The sequence below is a fragment of the Pinus tabuliformis genome, chromosome 7 (genome assembly GCF_031772625.1).
Source record: "Pinus tabuliformis cultivar Carrire ecotype Pingquan chromosome 7, CPIR1, whole genome shotgun sequence".
NCBI lineage: Eukaryota > Viridiplantae > Streptophyta > Pinopsida > Pinales > Pinaceae > Pinus > Pinus tabuliformis.
This window is the reverse complement of record NC_142293.1, coordinates 1,191,435,874-1,191,454,039: the sequence shown is the minus strand read 5'-3', so window position 1 is coordinate 1,191,454,039 and position 18,166 is coordinate 1,191,435,874. Positions and strand designations below refer to the sequence as shown.

Sequence of the window (18,166 nt, the reverse complement as noted above, 5' to 3'; positions counted from 1 at the left end):
TCAGAACCCCTGTAGGAAAGGTCACTAGATTTGCAAACACATACTTTCCTGGCCTTGGGGAGGTTTATGAGATCTTTGATAGTATTTGGGTGTGAATTAGAGCTGCCATTTGTGTGATTACATTGGAATTCTACACACAACAGATTTGACCCATCATTCAATATACTTTCTGTTATAACTATTGACATGTGTATGAAATGTTGCACATTCAGAGTTACAAACACATGATTGATTAGAATCTTAGATATGAAATGACAAAATGTGCAATGATGTTGCAAACATTGTTTTGGGGAATATATTGCCATGGGTATAGAAAAAACTCATTGGAAAGTGTCAGAAAATATCAGAAAACATAAGCTTGGTGCTGAAATACTTGGAAAGACTGAAAATCAGCAACTTGAAAATCTTTAAACAAATAGGAAATATTAGGAGAAACAGGAGATATTTGCAACGTTAATGTGCAAATGAAATTTGAATTTTGATTTTATGATCTATGATTTGTCAGGTTCCGTGCTCATGATTTTCAAGTTCCAACTTTTCAATGTTTCATTGTCGAAGGGAGAATGTTTAGTTTAAAGCTTGAATATTTAATCATTTGTAATTTAACATATTTTTTTTTTTTTATTTTTATATATTTGTTGGGGCAGAGTCCCCTATGTTTTGTACCTATCGTACCCAATTTTTATTTTTATTTTTGGCCTGGGTAGGGGGCTGGGGGGTGGCACAGTTTCCACACATACTGGGTATGCATCACCATGTATCGTAAACTACTTGTAATATTTTGCTTTTTATCAAGGATTTTTTGGTTGATTGTGGTCTTTGGTGGTTAAGTCCTTGGGCATTGTTACACAAGATGGGAGATTTTCAAATTATTAGAGAAATGTTCATATGATATGTGTTTCTTATGGTCTATGTTTAATGAGAGATTTGAACTCGATTGACAGTATGGCTCAAGGTTGCGACACCTTTTTTTCAGTGGTACAAGGATCTCAGCTACCCTCTGTGACAGACATGCCCATGGCATGGTGTTTTAGTTCACCCCTTACATGGCATACCACTGTCAGTTGTGTTGTTATGTGGCATGTGCACTTTTGTATAGCAAGTGTAGTTACTTCTCTAGAGTCCAAAAAATCAATGGAAGGAAAATGATAATGAATTATGAAGATATGGCTTGTCGATGAAGACGGCATGTTCTTGGTGATTTTGACAGAATAGATACCCCTCACCCATGGCATCTTAGTTGAAGAATGACGGTGTTGCAGATTGCTGGAACTTAAAGTGATTATGAAAAATAGAGGCAGAGAATCCTCAAGAAAATTGTAACAGGATGCAAGTGTAACAGTCCTTTTGGAATATTTAAGAAATCTTGATTTTCATGGTTGAAAAGATAATGAAATCTCTTGAATATTGTATTTTTTTTTTTTTAATCTGTACCTTCTAATAAAGCTTCTCATTTCACTCAAAATTAATGTTAGAGACTATCTTGTTTGTTGTTTAAAATCTGGTGAGAGTTGATATCTAACATGTTTGCTTTAACAATGATGTTTATCATTAGACTTTTCGACTATTATATGTGATCTTTTTGCATATTAGGAATTCTTTTGTAAAGATCACCTAAAATGGCAGTGGATGCTGATACTGTTTTTTTAATAAATTTACCAATTAGTCAAATTGCTTGTCGTTCTGCTCTTGCCGATGCAATTTTTAAATCTTAGTGTGTTGTTTTGTAGGCAGTGCGCTATCTGATGAGATTTAAAAGTGAATACACATGCAAATTGTTAAATATTGCCCGCCATCAAGCATTTGGAATGAAGGCTGCAAAAATGGTTCTTCAAACATTGCCTCCTGAGTGGCCAAAGGTCTCTCTCTCTCTCTCTCTCTCATATTACATTTATGGTACTCTTTCAATCCCATTGACATACTTTTGTGGTCATTCCTTGGATATTAATAAAATTATTTTCCTCTCTCTCTCTCTGCATGGCCTGCACATACGTATGCTTTTTCTTTTATGAGGCACACACTCATATAGACGTGCACACTTTCTTCTTTTAAGTCAAATTCAAATGCATGTAGTTACAGATGTTTTTCTCATGCATTATCCTTATTGACCTTCAAAAGGAGAAAAACCAGAAAAATAAGAATAAAGGGAATATGAGTCTATGAATTTTGGTTTCAGTTTCAAACTATCAAGATGCAACAATTTACACTATTTGAACACTTGAAACTGATGGCTAGCTCATTTTCATCTAAATTTTAGACTTTGTGGATAGGTTGATCTGATGTGGTTGTGGTTGGGTGCCAAGGGTTGAGCACTATAACTTTAAACCTCTCTTAAACGAAAAGTAGAGAAAAATAATTTCAATGGAGCTACATCTTATGAAGGCTGCATCCTTATGAAATATTTAACACATTATTTCTGTTCTATTTTTGAAGAGTGCTGGTATATGGACATGATACTGATTGTAGAATTGTTGTACAGGTTGATATTTCAAGGTCTGAATCAGAGATTGAACGCTATGTCTGGTCTAATCATAAGCCTTGGGTTCCACAACCTCTTTTGAGCATACATGTAAGACTTGGTGACAAAGCAGCAGAAATGAACTTAGTGTCTTTTACAGGCTACATGAATCTTGCACAACAAATTCGCAGACATTTTCCAGATGTTCAAAATATTTGGCTATCTACAGAGATGCAGGTAATATAAAAATTGTAGTCAAAAGTAGAGAATTCAGTTGCATTGTTATGGCTGGGGAGCTATGTAAGTTAAGATCTCTTGTTCAAGGTTTTTCTTCATCTCTCGTTTGCATTTACAATTGTGAAGACCTGAAGTTATTTTTTTCCACATACTTTGCATGGTATTCAATTGAGTTTCATGTTAAGCTATGAAACTAAAGAAAATATATGTCAAGCTGGTCACTTGCTATTATACCTCTGCTTTTCCATCTGTGAACAAATCTTGTCTTGTATCATTAGCATGCTTTAGTGGTGGACCATCCATGTCAAACTATTTATGTTTTGCACCATGATGCATTTTTATTAGCTATAAGCAGTAGTAGCAAGTTAATATCTATTGTAAGGGAATGACTATGAGCCATGCTGTTACAATTAATAATATTTTATTATTAAGAAATAATTTTCATATTAAATGTGATCATATAGAAACGTAATAATGTTATTCAGCATCTGCTAAGGACAACATGCGCTTCCACCTCTCCAAAATGTTGACATAATATTTTGTGGGTGGCTATATTTTATAGTCTCATGCTCTTTAAATATAACAAATTTTGTTAAGCATGCTCATCATGCTACATACTTAACACAATTATTATTCTTTCCTGAGTATTAGGACCATCTTCTAGTCCCTTTGCAGTTATTATAAAAGTTGACAAGCTCAAAAATGCAGATGCTGATAATATTTTGGATGTTTATAAAGACTTTAAGAAACTGACTGGGAGGTCCCTCCACGGTTTTCTTTATGGATTATTTCAGAAGATCCATATATGTGTGGTAGCTAACATCTGTGATGAAGACAAAGAGTCATTACATATCACTTCTAGGCTCTGAGGGAAACATGTCCTAGGATCAAACTGCATCATCTTATTAACTAGGATCAAACATAATAATGTTATTCAGCATCTTGCTAAGGACTCAAGGTAACATATTCTTCCACCTCTCCAAAATGTTTTGATGTAATCTTTTGTGGGTTTTATAACTGATAATCTCATCATCTTTATTTTGTTAAGCATGCTCATCGAGCCGTATACTCAGTACAATTAATATTCTTGCCTTAGTATTAGTACTGTTACAAAAAAATCTAGCAGCCACAATGTGTAAAGTCCCAAGTGCCAAGTACTAGCTTTGTGTAACTCATGAAGGCTACCCAGTGGCACCTTGGTAGCTCTCTCTCTCTCTCTCTTTAGGTTGGCTTTTCTCCAACTCAAGGGGGGTATCCCTAAGTAGGATTGCTAAGGCTATGTAGTGGAGGTTCTAGGTGATGTTTGAAGAGTAATCCCTAACAAAACAAATATTTTTTAGGAGTAGTGAAACTGTGAATGGCTTCAGAACAATAAAGGTGACGGAAACCCCAAGACTAGTGCCTACCAAGTTTTGGGCAAAATAGTCAAGGAACATCACTCCAAAGAGGGCTATTTTGTGAATAATTGAGGAAAGAGCTGCAAATAGTATGCTGCAATCAGTTTTACTAGTGCTCGAAATGACTAAGAAATAACTCTTGGAGAGCCCTATCAGTGCCACTCTTGAACAAGTTATGAAGGTACTGCCCTATAATGATATTAATTATAACAACCACTTCTTTGATAGGTAAAGGATTGATATATGCAGAAATATAACAGCAAAACAAAATAAGAAAGAAAATGTCCTCACATTATTCCTACCTAAATGGAAAATATTCCTTTACAAGGTGTTCATAAAACCTATTTTTGCTAGAGTTTCCTGCAATTATCCAACAACATTAAAAGCATGCAAAAATTAAACCTCACACATGATAAAATGATATCTCCAATCATACACAAAGATTTTGATGTACAATGTAGCCAAGGGGAGAGTCCCTCAATCTCCAAATTCCCAATCAACTTTCTAATGGAGAGGGAGCTACTCTTAATAGAGTGAGTCTACTCTCATACAATAAAATATTATTATTTGCTAACTAACTCCATGACAAGTCAAGCAAATATTATAATAATGGAGTAGTTAGATATCTCCGTAGTCCATTATTGACCAAATCAAACATATGTGGACATAAACCTCTCCAAACCAACTCGCCCCATCTACAAATAATGCTCATGAAGGGGGAACACCACCAAAATAGCCACCAAACTAAGTCAAATGCAAGATATAAGGAAATAAGTCTCCACATAGGAGGATGTGCTCCAAGGTTCACCTGGGAGAATTCTGTAAATTCACCTTCCAAGATACACAAGAGAATTAACAATATAATAATCCTCCAAGGAGAATGCTCCACAACAACCTTCAAAAATAGTAAGAGGTCCACTAGATGCATGCAACCAATCCATATGAGCGAATCCCAAGGAAAACAACTCCATGGATCAATGTGTGCAAGACGCCAAGTATATGGAGTGCTCCACAAGAAATGAAGTAGTCAAAGCTCCAAAATAGTAAGTGGACCATCTCCGACAATACAAATCCAAGGAGATAAATGCGAATTAGGGTTTTGACCATGCCAAATTCTATCAACTAATAAAATATGCATCTCCAAGAAGAACAAGAAGTGTCTCCACAAGTGTGCGCTCCAAGAATATGCTCAAGAACAGTAATATGACCGAGTAAATGTATGCAAAAGCGACACATGTGGCCCTCCAAGTATGCCAAATACCTCCTAATTCCAAATAAAAGCCTTCCATAACCATCTCCAATAAAATAATATATGTTCCAAGTCAAAAAGAAGGTGCTCTTCAATGAAGGTCAAAGGATGACAAATGTAGTTAAAATAACAATGCAGTAAAGATGAGAGAGCACTTAGAGAGATGCACCCTAGAAAAGTGATCCATGCAACTATGTCAACCACCTAGAAATAATAAAATAGTCTCCAATGAAGTGTGCCCTAGGAGAATGTGCCAAGGTGGTTAGAACTCATCAATAAAATAAAAATGTCCAACTGATCCATGAGAGTGTGCCCTAGAGAAGTGTGCCAACCTCTCCAAGAAACAAATGGAGTATTTAATACCTTGGAAACTATGGTCAAGCAGGGAGGTGCACCATTGGAAAGCTTCATCCAATTCCAACTTACCAAGCCAATGAAGTAGGGATCCCAAGATATTACTTTAATTTGGATAAATTAGAATTGTTAAATCAACCTCAACATGTGTGCACAAAGGTTAGTGCTGAAATAAAACCATGGTGCCCCTCCAAATGGTCACTAATAGATTAAATCACCATGAATATTTGTGCCAATGAAGGGTGCACTGTAATAAATTGTTGTACCATGTAAATCAAATATGCTCTCCCTAGCAAAACTCCACCATGATAAAAACAAAAGATAAAACCCAACCTAAAGTGCCCCACTGTTAATTTTTAGGGCTAGATTGTTCTCTGTTGTAGATAATTGCATTTTTAAACTTTTCAACAATTTTACATTACGTTCACCCCATAACACCATATCATCATTAATAATTATGTAGAGAGAACAATAACATCAACAATGTAGTGGAACAATTAGGAACAACATAAGAAAAGCATACACAATAGAGACACCAGGTTTTTGGTAAGAGACCAAGGCAAAACCCCACAAGTGGGAAACCCTTGGATCAATTCTTTTTCTTCTATTAGATTGTAATGTCCCAAATCAATTTTTTTGGAACATACACTTCATATAAAACTATCATGCATTTTCCAGAAGATTTCCATGTAAATAGTAAAACCCAAATCATAAATCTATAAATTGCACAAAATCTCATTAAAAATCACAACATGAAGAACAATGAGAAATGCATCAACTAAAATCCATCTTTATTATATATAGATGTATGCGAATACAATCGTTGGGAATGACCCTCCGATGTCGAAATTGAAATAGAAAAAACAATCACTACACCTGTGGATTTTGAATGAATCCACCAAGGGGAGATGGGTGCTCGCCTAATCTCTCTCAATCACCAGAGGGTTTTCGTCCTGGGGTTATCAATGGAGTAGAGAATTGGGTTCTCAACCTCTCATACAAGAAACAATACTCAATCCAAGATGTCCTCCAATGGCCTCCTCCTCCTCTTTTATAAATCTGATGGACCCCTCTAGAACCTTTTATTTTATTATTATTTTAACCACGGAGCACTTTTCCCTCTTTTATTTTAATTAAAATATTCCTTTTAATGCAGGGAAAGGGTAAATTGGCCACCATGTCGCCTCAGGTCACTGAAACTCACATCCAAAAATCCCATCATGTAGATCTCATTGTTCCGGTTCCAATGATCTACTACACTGAGGCGTTCCATCAATTAATCTCCCTAGAATGCCACCTTGAGCATAATTAATTAAGTTATGCCCAATAATAATGCTGATTTTTGAAAGTTGTCGGAATGCAACGGAACGAAAGGCAAACTGTGCTGATGATGGAATATGCCAAGCGAATGCCATCAAATCCCATAAAAACTCCTCAAAACTCCATCGAGACCCTTGATGACATAAACCTGTTGCACTGACTTGATCATCCCTTGTCCTGGAAATCCACCCTGGCTGTACTATGAAGAAGAATACAAATGGGGACATGACAGTCCTCTCGCCCCAAGATTGCTTGCCCTCAAGCAATCCAAATCTGTGGTCCAATCTGGTGGTCCAAGGCCATTGAGACCCAATGCTCGGATCCCATACGAACCACTGGTCCTCGTCACGTCTCCAAGCTATCGAAACATGGCTGGATCCTCCAATACCTAGATCCCATGTCCATTGCTGACTCATCCTGCTGCCAGTAGATCCACCTGGATCCCAATGCCACCAAGAAGGTGTGTTAATGCTCCATGGCTCTTGTTGTGTTGTAGCTCCGGCTATAAATGTGGCCCCACCAACTGTGTACCAGCTCATCACCTCTCTCCAATCCAATCCTTGGCATACCCCAAGGCCAGTTTCACTATATTGATGTTGCGTTGAGATATTGATGAGTGGCCAACCCACCTTCTGCTGTCGACTAGAGCATCTAATATCCCTCACCTCTAAGGGCTCCTGCAGTACATTGCTCCCGACTAAGAATGATACTCTATCAATAGGATGCCAACTCATGATCTCCCGCCTATCTAAGTCATGGACTCCTGTGTAAGGAACAAATCTACTATGCTGATGTTGGTCCATGCTCAACTCATGCCGCCCTATCTAGTTGGTCAGCAATATCCATCGAGAAAGTCCTGCCTTTCTTCCTGCAATGGGTACAAGTGGCCAAACTATGCTGCAAGCTCTATCTATGTACTCCTGAAGAGGGTTGCTACCTGAAAATGTTGCAGCTTCGTTGGCTGCCACTACATCTATTTGTACCTCATCTATGGGTAAACCCAAAGATGGATGCACTGACATCTCCCTCGTTTGATAGGGGTCGAAAACAACCAAACTGGTAAACCAATGGTAAATCCAGGAAGGGGACAACGTTGCCATATAAGGAGCACCAATATTTCCAAAAGAAGGAAAATGACCAGGATTGTCGTCAGAGGAGTTGATTGGTGGACTCGGGAACCATTGCCATTAGTCTCAACCTAAGATCTACTAAGGAGTTTTTTCACGAAGAGGATGTTATTTCGTGGTCAATTAATTGATTTTAGAAATTAACAACACAAAATAAAATGAAGGGGTAACTAAGCATAAAGGTTTACCAAGCAACCGTGAATTGCAATATACACCTTGGGGAACCAAGGACTTAACATACGTGCAAGCAATATCTCCGAATGTTGTGTTCAGTGTATCACGGTATACAAGGCGACTGACTTAGTTACCTATGACGAGAATAGCAACCTATGGTGGACTTCCAAAATATACGATGGTATGTGGAAGTGCAGTGCATAGTAGTGTTGTCTAATGTGTAACTGTTCGATGAGAGCGTTCCCATATACTTTACATGCATGGGGCACTGTCCAATATATGCAAAGGTACGTGGAGAACGATCCTATACACTCATGTACATGGAACGAGATTTCAGCCCCGGGATACAAAGCTGACAAACAACGACAACTCCTGTGTTTAACGACTCCAAAACGCGTCTCTTGCTGAGACCTCTAAATGTTTGCGTTAATGTTACAAATGCTCCTTAGATTAATTTAATAAATTTTACTGGTTATCTTCAATTAAGTTTCAGTTTTGGGGTTCACCGTGAATGCCACCTAAATATCCTAAAATGCAAACTAGCATGAAGAAATGGAATCTTTCTCATTCAATGAAAATCTATTTAATGAAGGGAAGAGACAAAGAGTATGCAACAAACAATATGCAAAATGTAATTCCCTTTTCAATGTAACTATTCCAATTTCAATGCACACACAAAACCCTAAATGCCAATGCAAAGCTTTTTCTTTTCAAGTCACTTGATTTTCAAAAATGAAGAAAACTAAGATGCAAAGTCTAATCATTGATTCAAACAAGCTTTTTAGAACAATGACTAGAACACCAATTCATCTAAGCACTCAATGATCAAACAAAATTAGTTTGCAAACAACCTAATGATAAGGACAAAGGAAAATCTTCAAACCAATCCTTAGCAAAGGTATAAAAACAAAAGAAAACCAAATGGAGGCTTCAAAGGGACCACAAGATACTCAGAAACTCAAGGAAGAGTAGCTAGAATCATGCTGGATCAGAGAGAAAATCAAGGCAAGGGCAAACTTGTGCATGAACAGGGGCCAACACATGTGCAAAGAAGGCACCAATGCTATGCAACACAGGCACAAAGAAGGCTCATCTAGGGTGCAATGCTCTATCAGAGGACCAGAGGGTGCGTTGGTCTAGGGATGCAAAGTTCCAGCACAAGGATCACAATTGAGACTCAATGAAAGGTCTTCCTAGGTCTATCCTTGACTGGATATGACAGTAAAGGTTCGGAAAAGAGGTAAAATAAACACAGTGGACAAATAAACTACCAAGGGAATACACTGTTTCCCATTATGGTCGCCAATTTGTTATGCAGAATCTACAACTGCGGACATAAATATTTTCCCTAGCCCTGGTGGACTGACCTAGAACACCAGAAAGACAAAGGCACTAATGTTTTCATTAAAGTAAATAGATAATGGGATGAAGCCTACCTGGAATCTGTTGTATGCTTCTTTCCTTCCTTGGCTTGAATGCTCCAATCCTAGCTTCAATCACTATTTTTAGAACCAACACAGTCAGATAACACAAGTCAATCTATGTAGCATCATCTACTCACTGTATTCAATAGATCAACAAGGTATTGAAATATATGAAACCATTACATCATATATAGGAAAACAAAGAACTCTTTGCATTACTAGAAATGGAGTGAGTTACAACCAAAAATAGGTGTTGATCCTGTAAAAGAGCTCCTCCAAGTTGACTTGTTCTTTTCTTGTCACAAAGTGCAACTCTAATCAACCTAATGCATGGAAAGATATCTCTCAAAACAACAACATAAGGGTAGAATCACTCTCCAAAAGCCAATCCATTGCCTATGGATGGCAGTAAATATATAGGTGAAGGAGGTAGTTCATGAATTCTTATCCTTTTACTAATTAGGGCTTGAGATCAAGGGATAACTGATGAAAAATCCAAGGTAGGATAGGATAGTATTCAAGAGTCAAGACTGTTATTTGAGGTAAATGGTTACAACAGATCTTGGAAGCTTCTGGAAGAAGCGGCTTTAGGATTCTCTCTCTTTTTCCCGAATTTCTAGAACCAACACATGTGCATAGTGGAGCAACTTGTAGGTGATCAACGCAGTCCACAATGGAGCAACCTGGATTTCAATGCTGTTTAGTAGGAGGTCAGGGAGCATTGGGCCTTGAAATGATTGAAACAAGGTGTTTTCAAGTAGAAACTCAGGGACTATAATGAGTCATGCCTAGGGCCTTGTGCAAGGATGATGAAAAGGAGGTCAAAGGATGTTGACTGATCCAGTTGAAGGTCTATTGACTAGATGTGACAAAATGGCCTATAACGCCTGTCAACATGGATCTTTGCATCTGGACCGTGGTTGGTCTAGGCTGACAACCCCATAGGTGTTAGCTTGTTGGCTAGTGGCGCACTTTTATTTTTATTTTTATTTTTAAATTTTAACTTCATTTTCAATTGCTACCTTGTATTGTATGGCCCCCAATTTTTAATAATGGAACTTTCGACTTAGCCTCAACACTATATGACTTTTGTCCTACATATGGGCCTCTGCGATCCTGCAAGATAAATTTCTTTTGTGCCACGTATAGTTGTGGTTGAACTTGGACCCTGCAATGCCTATATGAATTTGGCACCTTGAGATTGATTCTCAAAGTTTTCGTTTGGATACCATGTTAATTTTTCGTGAACCTAACACCCAATGCTCCATTAACTTTATGTTATGAAACCAGCTCACAAAAAGATAAAAAAGATAGATCAATGCCTTAGATTCAGCCTCTTCGAGGGGGCAACCTTCTTTACATTACACAAATGAACAATTCTTGGATGATACAAATGACAAGACCTCCTTTCTATATATAGGAGTCTAAGGGGCCATAATATAATCAGAGCTGACATAACAATAATAATGTAAGGGCACAATAATAACAATAGTAGGCTTCTATGGGGCACAATAATAACAATAGTGGGCTTCTATGGGGACTACATGGGTACAACAATATAATAAGGGGGTTGTACTAATAACAATAAGGGGTTACACTAGTAGTATAGGGGCCTAACACTTTACTAGATTACATATGTACTAAATAAATGCGCAACTAGGTCCTTAACACAATTAGTGGAAGAAGAATTACACCAATTTCAATCAAAAGTGACACATACCAATTTTGCCCAATCAACAATTTTTCATTAATAACTCAATCAAAAACTACTTGGGCTCTTGTCCTAGGCTAATGGACCAATAGAAGAAAATACAATTACAACATAACTTGGATTTGATCTAGTTGATCAAGCCCTAGATCTGTCCTTGATCTCCTTGGTTGATGTGGATCTCCAATGCTACACTTTTGCACTTTTCTCAAACTCGACACACTAGAATGGAAGTCCTTCTCCACTCACCATTGAGATGTCTTTCTCAATGACTTGTGTTATTGTATGGTGTGTCTTTATCCTTTGCTTAGCCTTGCTTTTCTAACCCTAAGCTCCAAAGTGATTGACGAGCAAGATTTGATCTCGCCTCTCTTTAGATCAATGGTTGAGATTAAAAATATTTTGTTAAACATGACTCTGGATGCAAAGGGGTCCATCTGAAAAAAATTGGGATGGCCATACAACTAAATCTCTTGAAGTTCGAAATGGTTTCTATTTCCAAAATGAGTACAAGTTATTTGAAATGGGTATGTTGATGGTTGATAGTGTAGAGTCATAAGTTGCTAATTCATTTATCTTGATGTTAGTTTATACTTGGTCTAATGTCCCTCAGAAATGATATCTTTCTCAAATTAACCCATCCAACTCTTACTTACTGAAGCAAGGTTGCATGAACTGTCACCCCTCTTGACTTCTTGCCATGGAATTGCGCTTCGAGTGCGAATGCTCAAGGAGTGCCATTGGTAGCATGCTCCGAACTTTTGGACATGCTTCCTACCAATTTAGGAGCGTGGCTCTCCCTGTGATGCTCCTAGAGCCAATGAATGCGCTCCCTAGATACTCCCTAGGCTCTCCCTAATGGTAATGTTAAATTCTTAAAGTAATTTTTTTAACTTAAATTTTTAACATTACCATTGGTTCCAACCTCATTGAGACTTCATATGGATAAAATCAAATTTCATTTCCCATTCAAAATTCAGCAAACTTAATAGTTTTCAGGATTTCAAGATCGATGGAATTGCAACATTTCATTGGATTCTATCACGTATGAGGATATGCGATTGTCTTCTAATCAAGATAACCAAGCCCTATATGTATCCCAATGTTGGTGGTGTTGATTGTTGAACTCCTTTGTCATGGCCTTAGCCAAAATGTACCCTTCACTTAAACCAAAATCATTGATGAGGCATGTTAAGCTTTTTCTACTATATCTGAAGGTTTGGATTAGATAGTTTCATGAAAATTGCGTTGTGTTAACTGTTGTCCATAGAGGATCGATGTAGAAGCAATGGCAAAACAAAAGGAAAAGAATGAAAAATGATATTATTGATTAGCATATTGATATAAGCAATGGTGGAACATTGCTTGTCAAGAAGTTGTGGAACATGCATGGTGGTGCTACCCCATAGCTACAACATTTGGCAACATGGGTTCTTTCACAATTGGTAAACACTTCTTCTGTAAGAGGTGTTTAACAATGAGCTTAATTTATTGTTTTGGACCTGTTAGTCTTCATATTCGAGTGTGTAGAAGTCCTATTTTGTACACATAACGATGTGATGATGTTATTGTCGACATTTGCTAGATAACCTATTTCATCTGTAAGTTACTGTATTTTTGTTTGTACTTGATAGAATTTAGATTCTAGATGGTTTGATATTCAAATGCCTAATTGTTAATTTACTATGAATGCCACTTCTATCTTCATTCATGTGCAAAGATGCATGTTTTCATATATTCTACAACTAATTTGGCATTTTAGATGTTTTTTTTTCTTCGAATATATATATATATATGGGATGCTCCACTCCCTAGGATTTTTGGAAAATGACATTCCCGACGTTCCAGCTCTCAAAAAATACTCCTGCTCCGTGCGACCTTTCAATGAAGTAATGATTCTTCTTCCTCCTAAAACTCTATATTGCAGTGGTCAATTCTCACATAATGGGACTCTCTTTTTCTTGACTAGTTGCGATTACTAGATAACTTTAGCAACTTATTGCAGTTGCGTTTTCAGTTGCTTCAGTTTTCGGTATGAAATTGTTTGTGTCTCCCACTATTTCTCCGGTTAGATCTGTTCTTGTCTTGATGCATAAGTGGGTCACAACATGGAAACTTCCATAATTCTTTATTTACATCGTATAACCCTTGTTTAGGAACTTTTCATAACACATTTGGAACTTCTTCTTTTATATTTTCGAGTTAAACATGACCACACAAGAAATAACTCTTGCTCTCCCGATATTGGAATTGCGGTAGCTGATTGATCAGTCTCTATATCTACCTCATCAACCCCCACTCTCTCAACTGTTAATGTTCTTTGTTGTCATTGGATATGCGTGGTAATGTGTAGCATATCTTTGAATTCCAAATTCTATGATTGTCATCATTGTTTCCAGCTGCCTAGCATGTAACCATTGCTTGTTCAATAAGTGGCGACTTTGTAAACAATGCACCAAGGTGTCGTCGTTCAAACTTTTGCTAAACTGCCTCATTTGTCAAATTATCTGGTCAATCTCTTAAGATGTAGTATCAGAATACTTGACAAACACCACAATATGGGAGAGATTCTCAGCTATACATTGACGTGATTATACAGAAATCTGGTTTGATTGTCATAAATGATTTGATCATGAGTTGTCTCTGTAGCCTAATTTATTCTTTATATTGCAGGAAGTCATCGACCAGACAAAATCATATGCTGGGTGGAACTTTTACTACACGAATGTTACACGCCAGGTGGGAAACATGACTATGCCAGCTTATGAGGCTAGTCTGGGAAGAGAAACCAGTACCAACTATCCTCTAGTGAACTTCTTGATGGCTGCGGAAGCAGATTATTTTATTGGGGCTCTCGGTTCAACATGGTGTTTCCTTATAGATGGCATGAGAAGTACTGGTGGGAAAGTTATGGCAGGTTATCTGAGTGTCAACAAGGATAGGTTTTGGTAATTATAATGAGGGATGTCACCATGTGATTCAATTCTGTATTCTTTGTTACCTCATTTGTGTAAGTTCCTATCGAAGTGCATAACTTTGCATTTGAAGAAAAGATTCCGCTGCCAGCCAGTCTTCTTCTTCTTAGTGCAATCTAGCAGAAGAGTTCACCAATATTCAAGAACTTTTCCAGGCAAAGCTGATGTACAAATTACTACCTCTGTAAATGTATATGCATTCATTCACAAAAGTCAAGCTGCTTCTGTAATTAGTCTTGTATTTTACCAGCACTATAATATGTTTTGCAGGCAGTAATTTGCTTTCGAGTAATTTGGTAACTTTAATACATAAATGGAAGTATGTACAGTAAAGTCTGTCGTTTTGGCGACAGATAGGTGTAAGATTGCAGATGCTTTTGGTTTTGGAAAAACCATACATCAAATTGTTTGAAATTTTAATTCCTTTGGCAAAGGGTTAGATATTCCTTTTCTAATTATCATGTCTAGAGTTTACCCTCTAGAAAATAATTTATGTGGGAGCTAAATATTAGTTTGTCCCTTTGTCAAGGGGTTAGATATTCCTTTTCTAATTATCATTGATGTCTAGAGTTTACCCTCTAGAAAATAATTTATGTAAGAGCTGAATGTTAGTTTGTCTCAGGTCTGTCTATGTATTCAGTCTATATACTCAGTTTTTTTTTGGATGTACACTGAATAGAGGTGATTAATTGGATATTTTATCTTCTATCATGCTGTTAAAAATATAGTTAAGAATATGTGCTTTCTCATAAGAGGTCACAGCTTAAGGGAATCCAGAAGGGACAGAGTATGTATGACTCTGTAGACTTTAGTAGTCAAAGTGGCAGGGTAGATCCCTTGTCTCACAAATAAGGAGATCCCATAGATCAATTTAGTATGTGGCTTGGTCATAACTTTAAAATTAATGTAATCATTGTATTTGAATGTGTCCAATTTCAAATAGTAAAATTTCATAATCATAAAACTGGAGAAAATAATTTATTAACTGTAAAACAAAGATGAAAATAATTCATTAAAAGTCACTTAAACTGATAATTATAAGTAGGTTTATATGTGTGTTTTTTATAAGAATCCATTCTTATCAGATAAAAATCTAGAATAAAGTATTTTATTAATGTTTAGTTAAATCAATTTTTACTGTTAATATTTTTAAATATTTTTTTACTATGTTCAAGTATTTTTGATAATGTTGCCAGGAAAAACACTTTTCCTTGCCCATATCAGAGCTCTACGCCCATCAAAATTTTGAACTTGAAATGGTTATGCCTCGTTGCAACCAATAAGTATTAATATATTCACGTCATTGAAATTAAAAGAAAATGACTTTGAGAAATAAGTAGATTCCACACTTCATTCGAAATCATTTCCATTTTATTTAATCCATACAATACGCAAAACTATTGGAGTTGGCAAAAGAAAGTGTAATAAGAACTTTGTAAACGCTATTGGAGTTGGCAAAAGAAAGTGTAATAAGAACTTTGTAGAACCTCTCAAAATCTTCAGTCATTCAAGCTTCTACATTTAAATTTCTTAATTTTTTCACCGACAGTATTAACAAATTGAAATATTTGTTTTAAAATTGTCATGGGTCGAGGTTAAGAGGACGTTAAGGTTGGTTATGGTTAAGTGGAGATGATTACGTGATTAACAGAAAAGTTCAAAATTATGATAATTTAAGGTAAGATTACTAGCATAAAAAATTTAAAATGGTGATAATTTAATGATGGGATAATTATCCTGGTTTATTTATAAATTGAAATATTTGTATTAAAATTGTTATTTATAAATTGAATATTTGTTTTAAAATTGTTATGGGTTGAGGTTAAAAAGATGTAAGGTTAAGGTTAAAAGGATGTTAAGGTTGAGTGGAGAGGATGTTAAGATTGAGTGGAGGTGATTATTTGATTAACAAATAAGTTCAAAAGGGTGATAATTTAATGTAAGATAACTATCATAAAAAGGATGCTGGTTTATATGGAAGTAAAATTAAAAAAGTTGTCACCAATGAACATAAGGTAAGTGTGATAGTCATAAAGGTTAGTTTAATGAAGAAAGCATGATAAATTTTAAAGTAAGGTGATTATCATTAAGAGGAGGTTGACCCATATATAAGTAAATTTGAAGTTCAATTTTTGTGTACTCTATGACTTTGGGTTTAGCTTTGTCTATTTTATATCCAATTCAATTTTTGCTTTGTTTACACCAATTGTCCTCAAGATTATTTTGGTTGGATGTGCTACAATGTGAGATAACAATTTACAATACTTAATAGCTTTGAATTTTTTGTTTTTTTTGTTTTTTGTTTTTTGTTTTTGCTTTTGTTTTTTTTTTTTTTTTTTTTTTTTTTTTTTTAAATTTTTTTTTGTTTTTTTGTTTTGCATTAATCATATGTATTTACCTTAACATTATTGATGACTTTGTTGAGTATGATTTATTGATGGCTTTGTTGAGTATGATTGTAGAGATTTGAGGTATGTATGATTGTTACTGGGGAAAAAATTGACCTACATTACTTTATTGTCAAGAAGGGACACCATTGGGAACAAAAGCTTTGAGTTGACCTTGGGGATGGCATTGTATGTTTTTTTGTCAAAAAATAATATACTTATGGTATCTTTGCATGAACCTAGACATTCTAGGAACCACACCATGGGTTTGAGAAGTCGAATTAATTTCATGTTAAATAATGATTATTGATAACTGTGTTTAGATTGACTAATTATGGATTATTTCATTATTTGATTTGATTGTTGGATTATTTCATCAATCCTAATGGGGCAAGTGGCAATGCAACATGCACCAATGCCATTTCACATGCTTTTATGCTTTAGAAATCTAACCAAGAAAGTTGATTTTGTAAGCAAGTTTGTAAGTCATCAAAATAGTGTTTTGAAAAGTGCAATGCATTCATTAACTTGATCTTCGCTTATGGCCTCTCCCTATCGGTAGGGAGGTGCCTTGAACTCCATGGTAAGAGAAATAATGTTCAGGGCCACAGTTGATTTTTGGAGATATTGGTTCTTGGTTACAAATTCATGGGTGTTGGATCCTTAGGGTTGTGTAGTTCCATTATGCTCTGTGGAGGTGTAAGACACCTAGTGGAAGTATACCAATCCTAACGTTATAGATCTCCTCATTGTAATACGGTAAATGAGAATGTGATTTACCATGGTGCATTGGTATGTGTATTGTAGCATATATGAATGTAACATGAAGTAAAGATTATTGTAGTCGATCACATATTCAATTCACTATTATTATTGATATTAGAGAGACAAACTCCATCTGTCAATTTGAGGTATTATTTAAATTAATTAGGAAGTTTGGAGACCATCCTATTTGGCATGCAAGGAGTATTATTGTAATTTTATCATATGGAGATTTTATAGTTGCGAGGGCATGTAGCATCTATGTCACTCATATATAAATGTTAAATAATATTGTGGAAAATGAAAAGTTTCAATTGCTTTGCTATAAATGATAAGCGTAGTAACACTCATGAAATGCTCACTTTTGGTAATTTTTGTAGTTATGTTGGTGGATTGCAAGCTCATTAATCTTGTGACCGAGGTAGATTATTCCTTAATAATAACCCTTGAGAGGAACGTTGGCTTCCATTTGGTTGTTTGACTGGTTTCTTTCTCTTGGTTGAGATTTCTCTCAACATAGAGGGGGAGTTATCCATAAAGCATGGGAATCAACTCATTGGAGCTGAACAATATTCTCTAAGAGTTGAGATATGA

The 18,166-nt window shown here is 36.0% G+C and overlaps 1 protein-coding gene across 2 annotated transcripts in view; it reads left to right on the top strand.

The window, feature by feature from the left end:
* LOC149251704 (uncharacterized) overlaps positions 1 to 14,856 on the top strand; it is a 65,580-nt gene extending 50,724 nt beyond the window's left edge. For both annotated transcript variants that reach the window (XM_089459537.1, XM_089459536.1), the window contains exons 6-8: positions 1,731 to 1,859; positions 2,480 to 2,695; positions 14,122 to 14,856. In XM_089459537.1, coding sequence (XP_089315663.1) covers positions 1,731 to 1,859; positions 2,480 to 2,695; positions 14,122 to 14,400 — 624 coding nt within the window. In that variant the 3' untranslated portion in view covers positions 14,401 to 14,856. The remainder of the gene's footprint in view (positions 1 to 1,730; positions 1,860 to 2,479; positions 2,696 to 14,121) is intronic.
* The last annotated feature ends 3,310 nt before the right edge of the window (positions 14,857 to 18,166 follow it).